We start from the raw sequence: 24,020 nt of genomic DNA, 5'->3' as shown, positions 1-24,020 counted from the left end.
CATTCTCTATATCCAGTTCCATTTTTATTCTTAACAATGTCCCCAATAACCTTTCCAGGCTTAGATGTTTCGAAACAAGTGTTTAAGTCCTTACATTGGATTCACAAAGTGAAATTTTCATCAACACAATCAGTAGACAACTGAGAATGTTCTTACTTGGAAACACAAAAAATAGGCATGATGATTGTCGGGCAGGGGAACAACCACAAAGGCAGCCCAATTAGGACTACACAGCGTTGATATAACACGGTTTTGATTCGGTAACAAATACAGTCTACAGGACGGCACAGTAAACCACTGTATGTTCACGTGTACAATACTTCCGCGTGTACAATACTTAGTGTGCTCTTTGTTTTCACCACATTCGCGATTTATTTGTTTGTGTTGATTAACTTAACGTCTTATTAACAACCAGGGCCACGTAAGGAAAGATAATATCCTAACTTCGGTCGCTTTTACGAAACCCTACAATATGGGCAACGTGTACAATTCTAATGCCCTACCAACATATCGAATTATGATAGTAATCGAAATTGTTACCATTTAGTAGGGCGGTACAGAATACATAATTCGAGATGAAGAGCTCGATTTAATTATGTTCGACTGAAAAGTTCCGTGTATAAAGTTATATGATATTATTCTTATAATTGTATATATTACATGACAACTATAGGTTAACCAAATAGCCTTGAGTATTTAATTACTAAATACATATATCAATGCATTCAACATTTCGTACCTGCACACAATAGATGTAAACAAACATGTGGACGAACACGTTGTGTTAGTGTTATTTCGGACTGAAGAAAGCCCTATAGGTGGCTGAATATATATTCCATAGAAATGATTTTGATTTTACTTTGAATTTATTTTGGCCTTTTATTTCAGGATTATTAATATACTAGTTTTATACCGTTTTTCCTCATTATGATTCAACTTCAAGGTAATGGGATGACTGGTCGCCCGTTGTCTGGATTAAATGGGTTGATCGGTATCTTTGGCAGTACGATTCAGTGAGATAGCACTATAAAACTGATTACACAAACCACTGGCTGTCAAGAATACACAAATTCACATACAACGTCTTGATACAGGGGTGGCCGTCGTTAAATGAACAAAGTCATGAGTGGACGAACGCATTATACAAGTAATAAATTAAGTTATACTTGAACACCATCTAATACTAAGTATAATGCTAGTTTCTTTAGATAAATCCACACTGAACGGATTCTGGTAAATCTATTCAGCTAGTATTGATGGAATCTGTTGATGAAATCTGATTGGTGTTGAGATAGCGTTCAGTAAGAAACAAATCTATAAAATAATTTACCTAATATGATTGATCTACGCAGCCGTCAGACAAAGTGACCTTTCCATCCGCTTGGCCGCACTCTTTGTGTAATGACAATGCTATTGACAATGTATCTTTCCTATTGCTGACATTATATATTGATATGGGAATGTTTGAGATACGTTTCTTTTTAGTCTAATGTTGTTTCCATAAACAAAGAGTCATATCGACAGAACAAATACTGATATAAACAACGGAAGCAAATATGGAACATTCGCCCATTTTACTGGAGTACATACATTAAAATTATTCGACCAGATCGCAATACCCGATCACTGTTCATACACTGGTGACTGTAATATATATATTGTATATATTACGGTCATCAAACATGAATGCCAGCGAAATATGTAAGATATGTTTTTTCAAGCGCATCCTACGTTAAAATCATACGTCTTCTAGGTAAACTGATATGATTTTTCATATACAGCTCTTCCTTCAAGCAGCAATGGATTGCATTCAACGTCGTCTAAACCCTCCAAAATCAGCCAAACACCGAAACGTACAGATTTCATCGGTATCTATCTTTGATATTACGGCCACCAGTGTGTACACAGTGATTATTCTACTGAAAACGGCAACATTACGTTTAGCCATATGAAACCAAAGAAACTGTTGGTGTTGGTTGTAGCAATGATGGGGGAATACCAGGAGATTCCGTTGTTTACGCTCTGTTGGTGCCACAGTCCACACGTGGGTAAAAATCACATATGAGAACCGCTTTGTATAACACCTTTGACCCAAGATATGTTTGTCAACTAATAGATATTGACAGACGACGCTAATGTATTGTTACCTTATTTTTCGTCGTTTTTATAAATGAGTCTCCTTAAATATTAATTAAAATCCTACTTAAAATCTTTAAATCATTTAAAAACAATTATCAGAGATTGGTCATATGAAAACAGTTTGGGAGTTAAGCATGGAAAATCAATTACTTGGTAATAAGCAAGTATTAAGCGAAAAAAACTGTTTTGCACGAGACCATTCAATGCGGGTACCAGCGCTCGATTAAGAGGCAACTGAGGGGTATTCTCTATTTAGTAATACTTCGCTCTTTTGTAGTTTTTGCGTACAAGTGCGTGTTTAAAGTCGTCTGAAATATTTTGGAAAGAAGAACCAGTTTTATAAGGATGAAGATTGTAAAACATTGAATAAATCTAAACATGTTCTAAATGTCCTCGTGATGTCGCTGGGATTTTCCTGGTGATCATCCGGGAACGTACAGGCACATAGGCTATTTTCAGACATACACATTTACATGTTCTATATTTTTATTTGAACAAAATTAAGCAAAGATAAAGTCATAAGGATCATCGATGTTTAGTTTGTAGAGCATTCATAAAAACATAATGGGGCTTTGATAAAATTGGTTCTTGGGCAAATATCCATTGTTCGTGAAAGAGGTCCTATTAAAGTTATATTTCATGTTAATTCCACTGTAACGATATGTCGTTTAAACATTTGATATTTGAACATGGACATTAACTTGATGATTGAGCTCCCATAAAGCATATGTCGGTCTATAAGACAGCCGAAATCTAGGGGTCATATATTCCTGGTTTTGAATAAAGCGCCTTCAATCACCGGCATGTTTAGTACCTTCGGGTTTTGTCGGAATTCCGAATCGTATCACGTGACTGACATCGACACGACCTTCATGTGGTGAGCCAGGTAACTAGAGTTAATTTCAACAATATCTTATTGACATTATATACATCAAAAGAATCGGACATCAGCAGCAAATCATGCTGGTATATGTCCACAGAGTGAGTATTTGAAACATCTAATTTACACATTGCCGTAAAATATTAAATATATGTATCAAATATTGGAATGTTCGAGCATTATTATCTGCTGTGGTCGACCACATGTTTTGTTTAAGAAAAATTGTTGACATTTTCTCTTGGTTTCGCAACTCTTGTGTTACTTCGAGATTGTCGTGACGATGTTCGGAAGAGTTCGGAAGGATTCGGCATCTTTCGAGCCTATTTTTTCACGTGTACAAGTTAAAAACATTTTTTTTACTTTTATAATTAATAATCCTGTCAGCATAATAAATTATTATTTTGTTAAAATTAGAAAGTTTAAACCTCAGACAGACGGAGAAAAATGTGTATAACTCTTAAACACTTCTCACTATGACAAAAAGAGCGAAAATTTATAGACCATAGAACTTTAAGGGACAATGACGAAAAATACAAAGATAGACTAATTAATTCGTCCGATTAGCTGAACACAGTTGCTCTTGTGAATATTTTGCGGCTTATACTCGTTTCTGATTGCTTCTTACTACTTGGCTATGGGTAATTAATCAATAATATTTCTTATACCTATATCAATTGAACATCCGCTTAATACATAGATATGTTGTTTGTATCCATTCGTCGTCCTAGTCCTAGTTGCATGTATTAATCTAAATTCTGAAACTGATATTGTCCTTTTCAAAATATAAGTTATAGCTAATTGTGTCCCTCAGTGCAAGGCATAGTGTGCACGGTGGGTCCTCGCTGATCTGTTCTCCATTTAGCCTGTTCTCTCCTCATCATAACATGTATTCCTTTGAGGTTGACTTTGGGGTCTATACCCTTGCCATGACACATGTTGGTCTATTAAGGTGATTTTTTTCTGCTTCTGCATAACGCTAAGCTTAAAGAGATTGATAATATTGGTTCACTCCCGCTTGGGAAAGACCACCCATCCACAATCACATAAAATTGATATCTTGACTTTTCTATAATTCATATTTTTAAGTTTCGTACCAAAACACACTAATTGAAAGTCCTATGTAATAAACCTGTCCAATAGGCAGAGGAGACGAGCGAATTCAATTAGCTACACAGAAGCTTCAGTGAGACAAAATTTGATCCTATACTTATTTGTTTTTGAGAAACAAAATTTCGCGATTAGGTCTTTTAATGATTTTTTAGAGAAACACATTTTTGCGATTTTACCAAATAATTATTTTTTTACAGAAACAAAATTTCGCGATTTGGCCTTTTAATGATTTCTTTAGAGAAACAAAATTTCGCGATTTGACCCTTTTATTATTTTTTAGAGAAACAAAATTTCGCGATTTAACCCTTTATTGGTTTTTTTAGAGAAACAAGATTTCGCGATTTGACTCTTTAATTATTTTTTTTAGAGAAACAAAATTTCGCGATTTGACCTTTAATTGTTATTTTAGAGAAACATCTTTGCGATTTGAATTTGCTAGGTTAAATTTCTTAATACTGTTCAAATGTCCACCACCATGATGATCACGAAATCCCATTGAAATTAACCGGCTATAAACCATACCGTTGGCCTCCAAAAGCACATAAATTCACTATCACAAGGCGAAACAACACCAATATACATCTACATGTACATACAGCAACATATATGACTCAGGCTGTTAATAGGAAATTAAATATAATATATCAAACCAACAATTATTAAAAGTTTAAAATCTGGACTGAAACAAACTATGGTAGTAAAATCATGATATCATGGTTTATCCCTATCCCGATTGATATACATAGAATTTTCATTGATATAGACACTGGTGGAAGCAATACCTATTGTCCGCGCTACCGATAAGCGGTTCAGGTAGTGTAAATATTTATCCAACGAGTAGAGATATAGTTTGCGTATTCGATGCATAATTATTGATTTCCAATGGGTTATTAATGTATATGTAACATGATACATGGATTAACAAGAATAGTATTGAACAAAAAAATTGCTTTTAGATAAATTTTCGGTAGATGTTCTTTAGATTTGTCTTTATGTTTCCGGCAAAAATTGATTATTTGAAGGATTATCATTTTACTCGTTCAAATAAAATTGCATCACGTCAAATGACAAGTTTGATGTACGCAGTCAGTGAAAAAAAACCCGACGATAATGGAAGATAATGTAGAATGTAACGGCGCCTGTAAAAGCAGCCAACCGTTTACTCGGCCCTTGTATTGTATTTTAATTACTAGCGGAGCTGCTACTATTGTAGACATAGAAATGAACGATATTTAACATTTTGGTTAAATAAGTCCACAGGGTTCGGTAATATGTCTGGCACCACGTTACAATGCCACTATGTTTACTAGTGTCTATAGCAGGTACGAGCACCTGTTTGATAGCATGTGATCCTAAAATTACCCTGGCTTTTAACAACACGTACAACCTAATAAACTTACTAAAGTTTCAATGCCTTTGAATGATTTTCACGGCTTCTTTTACCATTTTGGTTTCAAATAAAATATATCAAAATGTTCGCCCAGTTATGGCACATATAACCTTAACTACTTTGAAAATGACATTTCGCAACAGAACAGAAATTTGGTGTCACATATTTGTGTGCGAAATTTAGGTCATTTTTCCTAAAATGTATGACGGTACACCCGCAAACACACGACGTTACAATTAATAACTGCCCGTAAGCGCAGCTAGCTCTGTAATATGTAAATATGGAATATTTTTGGCGAATTTGCCATAATTTACGGTGGCTGGGAGCGGACATGAAATGAAAAAAAATATTGCGTGTGAACGCAATAGTATTGCGTGCGAACGCAAAAGTATTGCGTGTGAACGCAATAGTATTGCGTGCGAACGCAAAAGTATTGCGTGTGAACGCAAAAGTATTGCGTGTATTGCGTTCGCACGCAATAATTATTGCGTTTGCACGCAATATTATTGCGTTCGTACGCAATAATTTTATTTATTTCATGTCCGCTCCCAGCCACTTTAGATTTCTGTATTTTCCAAAAAAAAAAATCTTGAGAAATCTTGGGAGTTCAAGGGTTAAACCTTCCTCTACGAGAACGAGACAAATTATTACGGTGGCTGGGAGTGGACATGAACTAAAAAAAATATTGCGTGTGAACGCAATAGTTTTGCGTGCGAACGCAAAAGTATTGCGTGGGAACGAAATAATCATTGCGTGCGAACGAAATAATTATTGCGTGCAAACGAAATAATTATTGCGTGTGAACGCAATAATATTGCGTACGAACGAAATAATTATTGCGTGTGAACCTAATAGTATTGCGTGCGAACGCAATAATTATTGCGTGCGAACGAGATGATTATAGCGTGTGAACGTAACACTATTGCGTGCTAATACTATTGCGTTCGCACGCAATAATATGTACCAGTGTATTGTAATTTATATAGTCCACATCGAGCATATGGATGTGATTGGTTGATGAATATTTCCTCGCTCTAATAAGCGCACTTGCTGACTTGTGTGCTCGTCTGTGTAGCATATGGCCAGGGTTATGCTATCCCAGTATCTGTGAGACACGTAACACACAGTAAAGGTTTGTTTGTTTGATTGATTGATTAATTAACGTCCTATTAACAGCTATGGTCATGTAAGGACGGCCTCCCATGTATGCGGTGTGTTGCGTGTATGTTGTGCGAGGTGCGAGTTTCGGGAGACTGCGGTATATTCATGTTGTGTCTTCTTGTATAGTGGAACTTTTGCCCTTTTTATAGTGCTATATCACTGAAGCATGCCGCCGAAGACACCAAGCAACACACCCCACCCGGTCACATTATACTGACAACGGGCGAACCAGTCGTCCCACTCCCTTTTTGCTGAGCGCTAAGCAGGAGCAGAAACTACCACTTTTACAGACTTTGGTGTGTCTCGGCCAGGGAACAGAACCCAGAGCCTTCCTCACAGGGGCGAACGCTCAACTCAAGGCCAAAAGTGAGGCGGTGCCAAGGGAGGCATTAGGAAGGATAAAGTCAGTTAGGAAGATTAGAAAAGATAGATCCTAAATTTAGTCGCCTTTTACGATCATGCAATAGGGGCAGCAGGTACAATTCTAACGCCCTACCTGCAGGGCAACACAGTAAAGGTAAGCTTAATGCCGATAAATCTACAATATTAACTGCGAGAAACTTTTTTTTCAGATTAATCATCGGTAATTTACATCTTTAACAGTTTAAGTTTGGTTGTTTATAACCTTCCTACATCAATTAACGTCAATCGACATGTCGATTGAAACAAGAATGTCAACTCATTTTTAGTACGAGAGAGGCGATATATTAATAATGTACAGTAAAAGACGAATAATGTTTTGGATATGCTTTAGCGAACAAGCTTATCATAGCGATATGTTTACGCTAATATTATTTTGCACGACTATGACCGAGGTTAAACCAAGCGTGAACGAACCAGATCAAGTACACATCGAAGGCCGATCTGAAAGTAGCCGAGGTGTCTTCTTTTAAGCGACTCTATTTTTGCATCTGATTAAAATATAGATCCTTATAAAAAAAACTCCGTTCAATAAAGCAATTGACAACGCCGTTTCGTCCTAATACATGTATACATATAAGATTAGCTTTGTTGGGCTCTTTAGACAAGATGGCTACGTACACGAACGTAATACTGACAGCGTTTTCAAACTAGTTCGTCCCCTGAAATTCACTTGCAAAGATTCTGCAGACATCAATTTGATTGGTCATTTCCAAAGGTCACATGGACATGACTCCTAATGGGATGTTGTCAGGTCCTTTTATCAAACATATTGATAATAAGTATCGGTATTGTGATCAGATTGTTTCATTTTTATTACTTTTACCATGTTGTATGTTATTTTATGAGTGCTCATACTAACGTTGTTTTAGCTATGTAACAGTCAGTTCTTCTCGTCGCCATGTCAGCATAAGATATTGTTCCGAATATAGTTTCATTCCTTTGACGATGGTATGATTAAAAACAGCGATTTATTGGCCTAAATTTTAAAATACAAAATTGGCTAAGCAGTACTGGCAGAGCGATGAATATGTTATTAAGTTGCTAGATTTAGCAAATAATCAAACCTTTTAAAACCCAATTTCAATGATTGCGAAATGTAAATGAGTATTGCATTTCTCTCCGATTATTATTAGCAGCTAACATTTATATATATATTTACAAAATCTGATGCGAAACTGAACCTCTGTGTCTATGCGATGCAGTCCAATAACAGAATGATTTCGGAGCTCAATAAAATGAGTTAAACGTGAGATTCAGTCGCAGATCACTGGAAGATTTCTGTGTTATTCTTAAAATGTGATGATTTCTGTGTTATCTGGGATATTGGGATTTATATTCTAAATAAAGCTACTAACGAAACATTAATTAGGATTAACCTCTTACTTTGCTTAGTTTATGTGATGTCCAATGGAGCACGAAGTAAATTGCGTATAATTTAGCGACTGCCCTATTGGGTTTATCATCTCATAAAGTACAAAAAGTAAGCAAAGTAAGAGGTTAATCCATATATTTACAATATTTTCTTTGATGAATTAAATCAACCATAACGACAGATACACTCATTTATTTTACCGTGTGTTATTCGCGGTCAAAATTATACTACCGTCATGCTTATCCATACACAACAGCCATTCAGAAAAAGCGCGCTGTTGACTGCAGCTTAATCCCGCCCTTTTCTCCGTGACATCACAAAAAAATCCTATATTTCAGTTATTTTATTCAGGTCAAATAATTATGAATCCACTCATTTGTTATTTATTGTTTCATTGAGTTTATATAGATAAATAAAATATCTTGGGCAAGAGCGATGTTCAGGGTTATCTGATCGAGTTCAATGTTACTAAATTTCTTCCTAGGCCTTGGTGACACATTATAAGTCATCAACATTGTTAGACAAGATTGAATAACCATTTGTTTCATGAAGGTCAAGATTAGATAGCAGCATTATATTGGCTCCATTTGGTCAAAGATATTTAAAAGCGTCTTTCATCTGTTAAATGCTTGCATATTAAAAGTTGTGGGGACTGGTAAAGAAATACCTAAAGTTCTATTTGGAGCCTTTGTAAATACCCATGTACTTATGTCTATATAAAGTATGGAAAGTGAAAAGAAAATACATTTCATTGATATTTGGGTATATGGAAGCATAATATGAATAGAACAATTAGGGTTACGACAACACAAATGAGGTAATTGACCGCCATTACCAAATAATTCATTAGACTGAGCCTTGTTTTTTTTAATAAAAGGATCTATACCTTCTTTATATTTTCGCCATTCAGGATGACCTATAGTAATCATGCTTCGTCATTCGTCGTCATGCGCCGTTCGTAATTTTGTCATTCTAACGACTTCATCTCAATGACTGAAAGGCCCAAGGTACTATATATTTGGCCTGTAGCATACTGGGCTACCAAGTGATTATGACGTCACGCTATGGTAACGGTCGTGTTTGTGGGAGTTTCATAGCCAACGTGGTAAAAATCAGCGATATTTACCGTTTTTACGGTTTTTATCCATTGAATTCAGCATGAAATTGATCTAGAACGTATAAATATACACCGCTTGTATAAAATTCTTACTTTTATGGTGGATAATCCTTGAAAAGGAAGAAAAACGAAACCGGAAGTCGGACCGACGGAGCGTAATCAGGGCGATAACAGCTTCAACATCGGGATCCGAGACAGATTCCCAGCGGAAACCTTCGTCGAAGGAAGTTTTCAAAGATCCGTGGACATTTGATCACTAACAGTTAAAATGTAAGCTATGTACTGTCCTGTTTGCAAAGAAGACAATTCTTTTGAAGTGTGATCGGTGTCACGATCACTTCTGTACACGGTGTTTGGACATGGATAAAACATCATTTGAGAGTTTGTCTCAATCGGACTCGCTGTGGTTCTGTTGCCCGTGTAGATGTATAGTCCAGAAAAGCATCCTGGCCGACCGGTAAATTGAGAGTCGCTGCAGTGAAATCATGGCACAATTCGAGGAGCGTATTGCCGAATGCGAGCAGTTAATCAAACTAAAATGTGAAATTTTGCAGGAAATATCAGAAATCAGCGTGAAAACAACTTGGTGTTTTTTGTAGTTTCCGGAACAAACGAAGAGGATGGCAGGAAACGTTTGAAAGCGGACATAAAATATTTGAAGATTTAGTAAAAGTTTGATGGAAGAATTAAATGAATATAAGCGCAAAAAATATTAGAATCGGGAAGAAACCAGAAGCTAAGGAAGTGACAGAGAAAAGCCGGCCGATACTATTTGTTTGAAATCCCCAGAAATCAAAAAGAAAATTTACAGTATTTTTGCGAAATTAAAGCTGACAGCAAGTTAAAAATATCATTTGAATATAAAAAAAATAATAGTGGTTTTTTTTCAATATTATTTTTTTCAAAATTCGTTTCTGAGACAACCCTTGCGTTTCTAAGGACGGCCAGTCGCCATTTTTTAACTCTGCTTGGATACATCACCGAATACCTACCCCTATATATATAAAGCGCGTGAACCACACACACACGTGCGATCAGTCGAATGCTTGCTGTTCAAGGTGTAGCAAATAACACCTGACCGGCTCTAGATCTACTGTTTTTATACCCAAGACGTATTTACTTGTAACAATAGGCCGTGCCATAATAATAAAATGGTTAGTACTTTCATTTTTTTCTCATATAAAGTCTCTAGGAACCATATATAGATCTATACACTTGAATTAAAAGTAATGTATTAATTCATACCTTCTTTCCACGTGCGAGATCCATTTTGATTATAACGTAAAAACAATCTCGGAAATTCTAATAGCAGATAACATTGTTAAACTAAAAATAAACACTGCACTCACCTGACAATGTTTCATTGAAGTAATATTGTCAGCTAGATCCCAAAATATGTCAAATACGAGCTAATAAAACACTAAAAATATACGTTAGATATTTCACGCACAGTCGAGTACATCGGGTACGATAGTATGCGTGGAGATAAATGTATGTGGACGGATTATAATTAGGGTTTCTATTCATTTGTGTGGAAAGTTAAATTTGTGAAACATCTAAATGACAGCTTAGAAGAGTTTGCTTGCTAAAACAAGCCCTTCACATATTTACAGGTAAGGGGTTTGGTTTATGTATCAGTAGGTGATACACAGTGGACAACTTCTAGGTGTTTATGTACATGACTGAGCGCACGTGTGTCGATTCACGCGCTTTATATAGGGGTCGGTAGGCGTCTCGTATCCAAGAAGAGTTCAAACAAAATGGCGTCTATCCGTCCTTAGCAACGCAAGGGGCTATCTCAGAAACAAATTTTGAAAAAAAAATCTTCATTATTTTTTTTTAATCTCAAATGAACATTTTTTAACTTGCATTGTCAGCTTTAGGAGTCACACCTACTTCTTGTAAATTCAACTGACGAATGATCTTACAGAATGCCAATGCGAAAATGAGAGAAGAGACCGAACGCAAGAACGCTGAAGAAACGGAAGATTATATGTATAGGGTCCGCGGTCCACCATGGAACAGGAGATTTATGAGACTTTCAGAACAAGATGTATAAAGCTCAGAACATTATTTAATGTTAGAAATTGAAAAACTTTTATTTATTAATAACAATGATCAACTTTATAATGTACATTTTATACATGAAAATAGAGGCAAATTGACTGCTTCCATAAATATCTTACCTTAAATGTATTCACGTGAATGACGGTTTCCTGATGATTGAAAAATTTGCGGAACTCTTTTGTAAGTTAAAGTAAAGACGACTGACAGGAAGTTTGAAGTTGCAGCTGTTATGAATATTTTAAAGAACCCAAAAACGATTCTTGTGAGGAGCGACAAAGAATTTGACTTTAACAACTTATTGAAAGTGATGTAAATTACATATTAAATCATATTTACCAGTCTGTTTAAATGTTAACCAGAATTATTTTGCAGCTTTTCAACACAGCATTTCAATCGTTTTTGAACACATTTGGTCTGAAGAATAACCTTGCTTAACTGTCTTGTTGTTTGCAATAATTCAGACCTGTTATCAAAGATGTAATATAACGATGTTTACGATCGTAAAAGCCCTGTTAATTATTGCATTTATAAAAACATTACTTGATTTACTGGTAATTGATATGAAATTAGCGGGAGGTGATGTATTGGCAGAAATTTTAAGTAGGAACCAAATTGTCTCCAGTATGATTTTGAAAAAGTTTGTCAAGTAAATTAAAGTTTATTTTAACATTCAGCTGAGAATTAATCAAATAGTCAAATGCAAAATCATCTTCATATATGTTGAGAAAAAATGTTGTTCAGAAATGTACCTGCTGCGCCTATTGCGCCTCCGAAGAACCAAAGTGAGCGTATGTCCGTCAGTCAGTCTGTCCGTCCGTGAACAAAACCGCTGATCGGAATTTATCAAAATGTGACTGCTAGCATCCTTATGGGGTACTGACTGAAAACTGTTTAAGTGCTTGGGCTGACCCCCTTGGGTCTGAAGGGCACGATCAAAAATTTTGTCAACTTCTCTCAAACTAAGCATTGGATAGCACTCATATTGCATTTGTAAAAGCATTTATTTATTTGTAACTGGAAAGACAAAATATTCATTAATTTGTATATATCAGTTAATGTATTAGTTTACCTGAGAATGACCTATTCTCGCAGTCACATGTCTCGTTTTTTTGCCAATGGATTTATTCCTCTACACAGCAGGTACGGTCATTTATTCACCGTTACGCCTCTTGTGCAATTTACATGTGTATGTGAATAATTATAATAATTATTAGATAAGAAGATTGCGATATGTTCGTTTTGTGATTTCTTGGTAATTACTTGAAACTCCTTTGCTTCGTACCTATAACTGAGACAACCTGTGAGATACCAAATCCATGTTTCGTGGGCTTTCATGTGTGATCTAGTATTTTTTAAAAGTTATTTGTATTTTCATTTAAACTCAACATCCACAAGCTTAAGTTTGACCACAACTAGAAAGTAAACGTACACGGCATGGACATAAGCTCGTTCTGGTCTTGTAAAATCTCCAACAATTGCTTTAATTGACTCTTACTGTATATAGGACGTAGATATAACTCAACATAAAAGAGGACCATTTTCTAAACGGTTATTTGACAATTCACAAAAAAGTCAGCACAGGCAACATATACAGTAGGGCAAGACAGAATCAAACACTGAACATGTTTAACTTTTCTTCAACTAAATATTAAAGTAATGTATATTAGTTTCTGCTATATTTGACAGCTGTGACCTTGAATGAAGGTCAACGCGTTCGTTCCAAAACACTTGATAGCCCTTTATACCAGCATATCACAGGCTCAATATCAGGTATATAGGCCACTTAGTTATTGACAAGATGTCGTTTGAAGAGTTTAGCCATTTTGATACTTGTGACCTTGAGTGACGGTCTTGAGTGGCGGTTTATCATTTAAACAAACATGATAGCCTTTTATCACATCATACTACATATATAATATGAGTACACTGAGCCTTTCAGTTATTTAGAAGAGGTTGTTTGAAGAAGGGTTTCTGCACGTTTGACATCATACGACGACGGACGAAGCATGTTCACAATATGTCATCCTGACCCTTTTGATCCGATGACCTATTAAACCAAACCAAACCGACACATTATCGATTAAACTGCGAACTATATATAAAATTTGAAAATATTATAAGATATAATTAATGTACACTTTTATGTGTTGTATGCGCCACTTAACTTTCCTTAACGTTTTGTAGTGTTTTATGGCTATTGTTGTTTTTAGGATTTTTGATTTAAAATTTAAATGGTTTTCGTGATGTTGTTTAGAAATGATATGTATGTTGAGCATACTTAAATTTTAATTGTTGACAAAAAATAATTAAAGTATCCAATATGAAGGAACACTGTAATATATTCAACATGTATATTCAATAAAATTTTGTTTTTTGTAAAGTAAAAAAATGGTTTACGTAATTATATAACCGTATTAACTTACCAATATTACTACACTTATCGTCGCCTTCTGAACTATTTAATTCAAATAAATAAAGTGTTAATTTCCAAAAAAAAGTATCTAATTAACAATATTATGAATAGAATTCTCGTAATTCAAATTAGTTTTGAATTTAAAGAAAGCAATTACAAATCATTGTTTAAATGTAAAATTTTATTCAGTTGAGAGTATATTAATACGTGAACCAGTGGAGCGATCGTCAGATTTAATTTGATTTGTAATCAGAACTTGAAATATGGACAAAATCTAACGGTTATTATTATAATGTGAATATGTATAATGCTCTATTGCAGTAGTTCATTACCACAATTTGGAGTTATTATATCGGAACAGTTCACCGATCATTCACGTGTGAATTTTACATTCACCAACACAAGAATTGCAGCAGCCACAAAGCTGATGGTATTACACAATCCCAATCTTAGACCTGCAATAAACAAAAATATTTATTAAAAAATAAACATCTTGTATTATTTTCAGTATTTACTTTTCAAACAAAAAATTGCTTTCAAATCAAATGGCAAATGGGGTCTACATTATACTTAGTAAAACGAAATTTTCAAGTATCAATGGTAAATATTTTCTTAGAGCATGTCAGATTAACAAGATACTTAAATGCTACATTTAAAAACACTTTAAATATTGTTCTGATAATTTATGAACTAATCAGATCTTAGCTATGACGGAAATGCTCCAAGACCATTGATATAGGAGCTAATTTCGATAAATTATATTAACTTTATGTATACAAGTACATCAGTAATATTTCTCAACAAGAGATTAAATGTAAATCAGTAATATATCTCAACAAGAGAGTAAATGTTATCTTAATCGTAACCGAACAGTGAAACAAATCTTCGATCTGGTTTATTTACTTACGCTCAGCACCACTAGTACTATTATCGGAGAATCGGTAATAGCCAGGGATGCGGAGGCCTGCTCCATGGTTACGTCATCTGACAGACGATTAGTCCTCTTCCTCTTTGTATGGCAGTTCTATTTATGTAAAAGATGTAGTATATTATGTTATAATATGCGAATTAAATGTTCATCGTTCAAAATACAGTAGACATACTTAAGCATTGATTATCATACATTTTGTCATTTATATCAATGAAAATGTCGAAGAATAAATAAAACTTGCTAATATGTTCTATCACGTTACAGATGATGATATCATGCCGGCAAATGTTCACGTTATTTCCTATTGTTTTCAAGATAAACTGAATGTAAATCACGACACGAGAACGTCATAGCTTGCAATAAACCTTGTATTACGCATTGACGCGCTTGTTAATTTTCTTTTATTGATCATTTAGTATGCGGCAGCATGTTTATTGTCACGGGATGATTGCTGCTATTTATCTTAATTAAATAAAAACACATGACTGATAAGTAAAGGTCCAGTAATACAGAACATACCAAATCGCATTTATCTCCTTTATACCCATCTGGACACACACGCACTCTGCACAAGATCGTGACTGATTCGGATCCTACAAACCGGAAACCGTACATGGTGTTTGAAATTTCAGATGTTTCATTACGTTTTAGCCAATTCGTGCCGAATAGATCTTCGTTATACGTACAGCTGTAAGGTAAGAAATAGGTCATCAACACAAAAAGAAAAGAAAGTTTGGTTTAAAAGGGGAATCAAGTGATTATATATCTGCACTGCGTGAATAATTTCTACTAATGAGATTGTAAAACATATAATGGTAACAGAAACCATAATTCAAATATAGGATCTTACATAAGTGACTATATGTAACATGAAATTTATCAAACAGATTCAATAATTTGATATACCACGAGCCTTTAGGCGAGTGGCATATTAAATATTTAACGTATGTGACGTTTCCGTTCTTATATATATATATATATATATAAACGATATTTTTACTTTTAATCAATTATGACCCATTTGTATTAGACACGAGTAGATAATCTGTCACGTTATATAATATAATAGAGATATGTGTTCAGTAGAATCAGTCAATGAATGTATGTAGTTTTATGAAATTGATACAATAACATTTTTATAATAATCATTATTACCCAGATTCCGTCCAAAGCGTAACTTCTTTGCCATTTCCACTCGCCTTACATTCTGTTGGCTTGATTGTTGTTTTATCTATAATGTTTAAGTTAATTCGATTATATAAGTTAATAATGAACATTGAAATCATGATAATGTTGTTTAAAATTAGCATATTCACAAAACGTCGCTTCCGTCAAAAACAAAAATCTTTACTACAAACTTTATTTTTTCATATAGTTTACTTAGTCCTTGCAAAAGGCGACATCATTATCATTTCATTTGTAGACTGTCAAAATAGTACCCAATATGGATACAAATGATGAGCGTCTAACGATTGCACCATAAAGCTCATGTTTCGTTCTTGGTATTTTGAGGATATCATTGTGACTGACAGACTAATTGGGTGTCATAAATGATTCACTGAAAACAATGATTAAAATTTTCTTAAATAGGCAAAATCAAGCACTTTACTAAATATCCTATAAGTTATCATACAGTTGTGTGACCGCACAACGTTACTCGATGTGCGCACGATATATGCACGATGTGCGGTCTGTGCGGTGTGCGGTCTGGGCGGTAGGAACGGTGTCTGTGCGATAGTTATCGTGGTTGATATAAATTTAGGAATTCAATTTTATTGGGTAAACATGCGAAACGATGATGGGGTTTTATTGCTACTGTATTGAAGACATGTCGTATATAAATGTGATATATAAAGGATATCCATTAAATTACAGATATGAGTTTTGTTTTGTTTTGTTTGCTTGACAATTTACGTAGTTTAGGCTGCTAAACAGTCTACTGTACCGGTTAATTAGGCCTTTACAATGTTGATTTACGTATTTAATAAACAGCTTCATTTGTTTCTATTGTGTAACTCGAACAATATTTCAGTTTTAAAATTTGATTGTATATAAATAACTAAAACAAATCATATAAATCTTTTAAAGCAGTACAGCTTTATTAATTAAAACTATTGTGATGTGCATATATGCATTTAGCTATTTACATCCTTTTCCATACTAGATCTGTTGGCCTAGCATGTACAAATGCATACCTGAGCCAGGATATTCGTTAAATTGAAGGTAAAAAAGTTCATGACCAGAGGACAAAATTAGTGTCAGAACGGCGAAATACACATGCAATAGCTAGCTATATATACTGTACATGTACAGTTAGATAGGTTCGGGGTGGGGCTAGGTATAAGGAAGCCAAATGGGTATTGTCTCGAAGCATGTTTGAAATACACAAATACATGTATACATGTACAAAAATGTACATGTGTATATATGTTGCATAAATTTAGATGTTAATAAACTATTCAGGTTATACAGGTACAGAGGCGGTCACAGCATGCTATCAATTGTATTGAATGCTATTATAGACCCCCTGAAGTTTACAAAAAATAGGTATACTTTACCTGTGACGTCTGATTGATCATCATCTCAGTTAAGGTGTCACCTTCTCAGGTGGTAGGATGGGGATATAGAGGGAGAAAGAGGCCTTAGGCCTAGTAACTATAACGAAAGCCCTGTGTGCCTATAATTTACAGTACACAAGTCGTTTATGTGTATGCAGGTACAGTGTATACATGTATCCCCACGTACAATGTACCGTACATGTATATCAGTGGTTTGCGTTTTATGTAAATGTGTAAATACTAAAACAGATCTACATGTATGAATAAAATGTCTCTTGACAACATGAATTACATATGACACTCCACAATATTTTAATGTACATGTCATCACTTTTAGTTAATAGTCTTCTAATAAATGTACACAACTTTATTTCAATATAGATTTCATGCTTAATATATAATAGAGAGAGAGAGATCGCCCAAACTGACAATACAATGAATAAATCAAAATTAAATATAATATTAATCAAAATATATCTCAAATATTTAATATTTGAAATATATTTTGATTGATATATATATAAATATTATTTAATAATATTATTATGATGAAATATTACATGTGTAGAAACATCTGTTTAAACAGCAATTAAGTATTAGATTGACATATCACTAAAATGACAGCACAATGACAAAATGACAGTAAATAAAACTCAACACGGTCCGTTTATGGAATTATTTCGCAAATTTGATTGACCGATCGTCCCGATCGCAACCGTACCGCACATCTGTGTGGTGTGCGATACGAACCGCACAGATGTGCGGACGATGTGCCCACGATGTATGCACGATGTGCGGACGATGTGCGCACGCAGTTTTTTGTACGTTGTGCGGTTTTACCTGGTATTTTTATGGCAATAGTCAACTTCTGACCGATTTCTGCTCGAGTTACATTAGTGTTGCTGGTGTCCTTAATTACCATTAATAGTGAAGTTACTGGAGTAGGGGTTGGTGTAGTTGCCATAGCTACGACAGAAGGATTGGATTGGCCACTGAAAATATAGATAATAATATAAAACTTGTTTTCATTATCAAACACCTATTTCTGTTTTTCAATAGTAAGTCACGAGAAGCCATAATTTTGCAGTCGATGAAATTCAGTCAATATCTCTAACCAACAGATTAAATTTCATTTGTCTCTGACGAAGTCATTCTAACAAGACATGTAAAAACCGTAAAATATTTGTCAAAAACGTTAACAAAATTCAAATTTATATTCTTTACAAATTGTTTATATATAAATATTATTTTAAGAAATGTTTCAACTTTAATCCAACAATACAATTTAAATGCATTATCTAAGGTCTGAATCACCACAAACATTATTCGCTAAACTTGATTTCATTAAAATAACAGTTTACCTTTGGAACATTTGTATTTGTCTATTTGTTTTGTTGAATTCACGAAATAATCAGTTCACTCGGTTAATATAGCTTGATACAAATCAAGTTAAATCTGAATTATTAGAATATGAAATATCAGTCTCGGGTTTTAGCATGTTAAATGTTTGACTTTACAAGACAAAACATATATGAATACAACCAACCAAAACTGTTTTAACTTTATTTTGTATTCTCTGCACACCATAGGGTGAAAAATCAACATTTGAATTGTTTGCCTCCGAGTAATGCGGACCGGTCTATATTGAATTGTTGAGTGCTTACACTGACTGATATCCAGTAATTCAGTATAACTTGCCATTCGTCTCTTGAGAGAAGCATAATAATAAGCGTAATTTTTCTATCATTACTTTGATAGTATAATAGACGTTTCACAAGCACATAAATCCATCATGTTTTCAATGTATTTCGGAACTTTATTGAATTAATCAAAATAAGTTTTTTAATTAGAAAAAAATTAGAAGACGGTCCAAGTTTTCGGCCAATATGTCCTATATTTAAACCGCGACACAACTGTTGTTAGAGGTCGATTCACACACGTTGGTCCACTTGTTCAATATAACACATGTTTTCAGTCAACATATAGCTATTGCCATGATATTTACCCAATATTTCCGTTCACTGTTGCATTTAGATAGTAGGGTTTTATGTTGACAGTCTCACACTTGATTTTGAAAGTTTTGGAGTGTCGACCTCCAATGATGCCTGTCTCATTGCTCGCCTCAAGTATGATATCAAACCGTTGAATTCTGAAAAAAAAGTTTAACGTCGTTTGATTATGTCTTGTATTTCATCAGCGAAATGATAGGAAATTATTTCTAATATATCTAATCTTAAATGAGATTTCAGGTTTAAATCATAATCAAATTTTACTAATACAAGCTCAGGTATGTATGTATTAGTTAAGATTATCAAAGTATCGTTTGTTTGTTTGTTTGTTTGATTAATTAACGTCCTATTACCAGCTATGGCTATGTAAGGACGGCGTCCCATGTATGCAGTGTATTGCGTGTATGTTGTTCTGGGTGCATGTTTTGGTAGACAGCGATATATTCATGTTGTGTCTTCTTCTACAGTGGAACTGTTGCCCTTTTTATAGTGCTATATCACTGAAGCATGCCGCCGAAGACAGCAAACAACACACCCCACCCGGTCACCTTATACTGACAACGGGCATCGTAAATGCATATGTCCAGTATTGATATCACTTGACTGAAAAAGACATTAACCAAATGTGTTTTGTGTTTGAGAATTATTCCAAGAGTACGTTATTCTTTCTTGGTATAATAATAATCGCTATCATTTTAACAGAAAGTAAGTAATTACTAAAAGCAAATTCAAACGTACATGTGTAGTGTTTTCACCGCAATCTGATTAAAATTTATATTAATCAGATTGATTTTCCCCTCCCCTCCGTAAAACATTACGGAAACAAAACTTTAGAGTTAGCTGCGTATTTTATGTTATCTATAACATCGTTTGTAAGGGGTTCATTACAATTTCAGATATCAAATGTCAAGGAGTAAAACGCTTCTTATGTCACAGATCCTACAGATCAAAGTTTCGAGCAATTGTTTAACAATTGGGGGAAAGATGTCTCGGTCGACTAGTATATATTTAACATTTTTTATCATAAAAAAATACACAGCAAAGTTAACGACACTACATTTCAGTAGTCATAATGAGACATTTTAACACTATTGCAATATTGACTTCCGGCTTAAAGTTTATTTTAGATTATTCTCGTTCTACCCACTCACTTTGGTGCAGTTTGAGAGCTTGATAGATCCGTCACTTAGTTGGGTTGGATCGACACACGTGGTTGCAGACTGGTTAAGGTATCCGACTACAATATTCGATAGGTCTCCATTGTTTATAATTTCGATCCCTCCATCGTCGGTGCAGTCTGCAATTTTAGAATATATTTACGTCTGTTTAGAATTAGTGACTCGTGTCAGGAGAAATTGGAGCAGAAATACCCTTAAAGTGTGTTTCTAAATACGATAACATTGAACATGAACTATAATGTGTAAAAACCTAAATCAGATAATTCAACAAGATCGAAACAGTTAATTGCGACATAAGTGTTTACCTATTATTCAGCTATTTGGAATGCGTACTCTCGGATATCTAGGGCTTCAATATATATCAATACTCCTAAGATGGAGAACATACACATATTCTATCTATCAACCATTTCTCCAATACCTGACTGGGCTTTTTCGAGGTGTCATGCAAATTGATAACTCTGTCTTTTACCAGGGTATAAAGAAGATATCAATGATTCCATGGCGAAAAGCTAGTAAAAACATGTAAATAAAAAATTAAAAATGATAGTGATGAGATAAAACATACGGTGAAACAAATGAGAATTGTTAATGTTCCGAGAAACCCTAGAAATTGAAATTGTCCTGTTATAAAAATCTTTACAAAAAATTACTCACTGTAATAAAACGAGTTGGGAATCGTTGCAACAGAGACCGTAGTTGCCACAGAAGCCGTAGTTGCCACAGAAGCCGTATCTGCCACAGGGGCCGTATCTGCCACATGGGTCGTATCTTCCACAGAGGTCGTATCTGCCACAGGGACCGTATCTGCCACAGGGTCCGTACCTGCCACAGAGATCGTATTTGCCACTGCTGTACTATTCGATTTTGTACTAACACATTGCAACCCAACACAAACCTATAACACAAAATTGTTTTAATAACCACATTTTGTCGATAAGATATAATATTCGATTTGTGAGAAAAATTCCAATGAACATCAAAGAATTAAAAAACAAATGTTAAAAAAATAAGAAAAACAAAACTGACCACAAACAAAATGCACAACAACCCACGCTGTTCCATTTTCAGCATTCCCTTTTATTCTGTAACAAGAAGACACGAAGTGATGCATGAGTTAATTTTACTGATTTTGGAAAGGTATAGAGAGGTAGTGACTACCAAAGCAAAATGAATGGGTCTTTATAGGAATTATCACTTGGGCTAGAACAAAATTATGGGAATAAATGATAGTTTAAATAAAAGCAAACATGCATGATGCAAAGCACTTTGGGCATTGTGCTTTTAGAATACTGTATTGTATTTGATGTATAAAAAAACATTGATGTTTTGGGTACTTATCAAAAGTACAACATTTTATCATCTATCATACTTTTACCCGTTCACTTATACTGTTAAGATGGTTAACCAATGGTACGACTTGTACTGAAGGCACTGTCCATACTCGATAATTCCGATAAAATGTAACGAAGAATTATCTAGGGCAATGTACACAACTTGGATATTAAATGCAAATCAAAATGGAATGTTTATAATTTCCTGACTTATAATTCTACTTATTCTTGTGATTGGAAAAGATTTTGAGACGAAGTCTTAAGTGATCTGTTCTAATCGCCTTTTGTGCGTCGTCGTCCGTCGTGTTCCTTTCATCGTCCGTCGTGCCTCTTTCATCGTCCGTCGTGCGTCGAATGTCCGTAAACAATTTATATTTTTGCCTTCTTCTCAAAAACAGACACGCAAATTCCTTAAAATTTTGCACAAAATTCTCAGGCATAATACCTATCATTTTTGTGAATGTATGTTCCCAGGTGGCTGTTGGAGGTACCAAAAGGGGCAAAAATGACTAAAATTTCAAATCTTTTCTCTTCTCGCAGATGTGGTAGAAATCAAATAAACTTCATAGATTGAAAGGTCGTAATGCTCCCTACCAAACTTCTGAATCTCATGGCTCTGGGGTCACAGATTGTCCCCTAGGGAGGGGGTCAAATTTACTAAAGTTTATATATGAAAAACACATTGATGAGTATTATTTGCTCAATTTTCATAGGAAATGAGTAAATCAAGGTTAACATTATTAGCCTGAGATAGCATTTTAACATGATATCGATAACGATCCTGGCCGTCCCTCAGGGGTAGGGTGAAAGAAGGTCAAAATGGCTAGAATTTCAAAATGAATTTGGTAATTCTCTGCATAGAATGGAAGGTCTCAAGGCCCTCTCCAACATTGATTTATTCTTATTTTCCCCTGGGAAGTGGTCAAATGTACTATAATAGTTTATATATTAGGCAACACAATATATGAACAGTATTTGATCAATTTTCATAGGAAATGTAACAGATGTAATGGAATCAAATTATTTTCATAGATTAAAGGTTAAATTGGTATAATCACGAACATGAACTTCGTGAGAATGAAACCACCGCAGTTCATTTACATTCTTCTGTCAATAGAAGCAATTTGATTACTACACTTTTAACAGCTTTAATATACATGTATCAGCATCAACGCACTCACATACGACGGATTCAGTTTTACAGGACCTACTGCAGATACCATTGACTATTGCCCAAAAACCGAAATGACTGGATACATCTTATCATGTGCACAATACATTGTATTCTTCATTTTAATATATGTTAAATCACATTTTCAACAATTATCACATTTATCATTAATCAACACACACTGCTTTCCATATTTTCTTCTATTTCATTGATGAACAGCATTTCCTTCGGTACAGAAAAAGCTAGCATACAACACCCTACCTTAAATTGTTGAACTTCTTGTTTGATTTTCCTGTTCACTTTGAGTAGTCAGTAGAATAGCTTTCTGATTAGAGTTACATGTATATAGTATATTGGATCTTCCTGAACTTTGATGGGCATGCGCTGTAAGCTTATTCATTGATAACACAACTGTTGTTGATGTGTTTGTTTAAAAAAAATGAGGATATGACGAAACCGGATTAAAATTTATTTACAAAACACATGTAAGAATCTTTGTCTGTATGGACTAAATCCCAAATTCTTCTATATTCTGTGTATTCTTCGAAATTATTAAATCCGAATTTTCAGTCAAAAGGGTAGATGATGCATTTCGCTAATACGGTTATAGCCTTTGATAGTGCTATAAGATTTTTTTTGATGTACATGAATATTCTTTATCGTTATTTATTGAATCATAGCTTGACAAAGTATTTTCGTTTTTAGCATCTGTCATGCTCATGAAAGTTATATTCATAAGATTTTCACAAGACAATTGGAACATTAAA

General features: G+C 34.4%; 2 protein-coding genes across 2 annotated transcripts; both read right to left on the bottom strand.

Annotated features, from left to right (window-relative positions):
* Positions 1–14,235: 14,235 nt before the first annotated feature.
* On the bottom strand, positions 14,236–20,138 carry LOC138310029 (uncharacterized). Its single transcript, XM_069251179.1, has 7 exons — positions 20,119–20,138; positions 19,567–19,710; positions 18,402–18,553; positions 16,159–16,234; positions 15,523–15,691; positions 14,980–15,096; positions 14,236–14,527 (listed from the first exon to the last, which is right to left on the bottom strand). Exons 1-7 carry the CDS (start codon positions 20,136–20,138, stop codon positions 14,522–14,524), a joined length of 684 nt encoding a protein of 227 aa, XP_069107280.1. The 3' UTR covers positions 14,236–14,521.
* A 571-nt stretch (positions 20,139–20,709) lies between these two features.
* On the bottom strand, positions 20,710–23,712 carry LOC138310028 (uncharacterized). The gene is made up of 4 exons (XM_069251178.1): positions 23,515–23,712; positions 21,778–21,833; positions 21,406–21,646; positions 20,710–20,867 (listed from the first exon to the last, which is right to left on the bottom strand). The coding sequence occupies exons 2-4, from the start codon at positions 21,820–21,822 to the stop codon at positions 20,710–20,712; spliced, it is 444 nt and encodes a 147-aa protein (XP_069107279.1). The 5' UTR covers positions 21,823–21,833; positions 23,515–23,712.
* Between the last annotated feature and the right edge of the window lie 308 nt (positions 23,713–24,020).

Source organism: Argopecten irradians, chromosome 16 (assembly GCF_041381155.1).
Source record: "Argopecten irradians isolate NY chromosome 16, Ai_NY, whole genome shotgun sequence".
NCBI lineage: Eukaryota > Metazoa > Mollusca > Bivalvia > Pectinida > Pectinidae > Argopecten > Argopecten irradians.
This window is presented reverse-complemented; position numbering and strand designations above follow the sequence as displayed.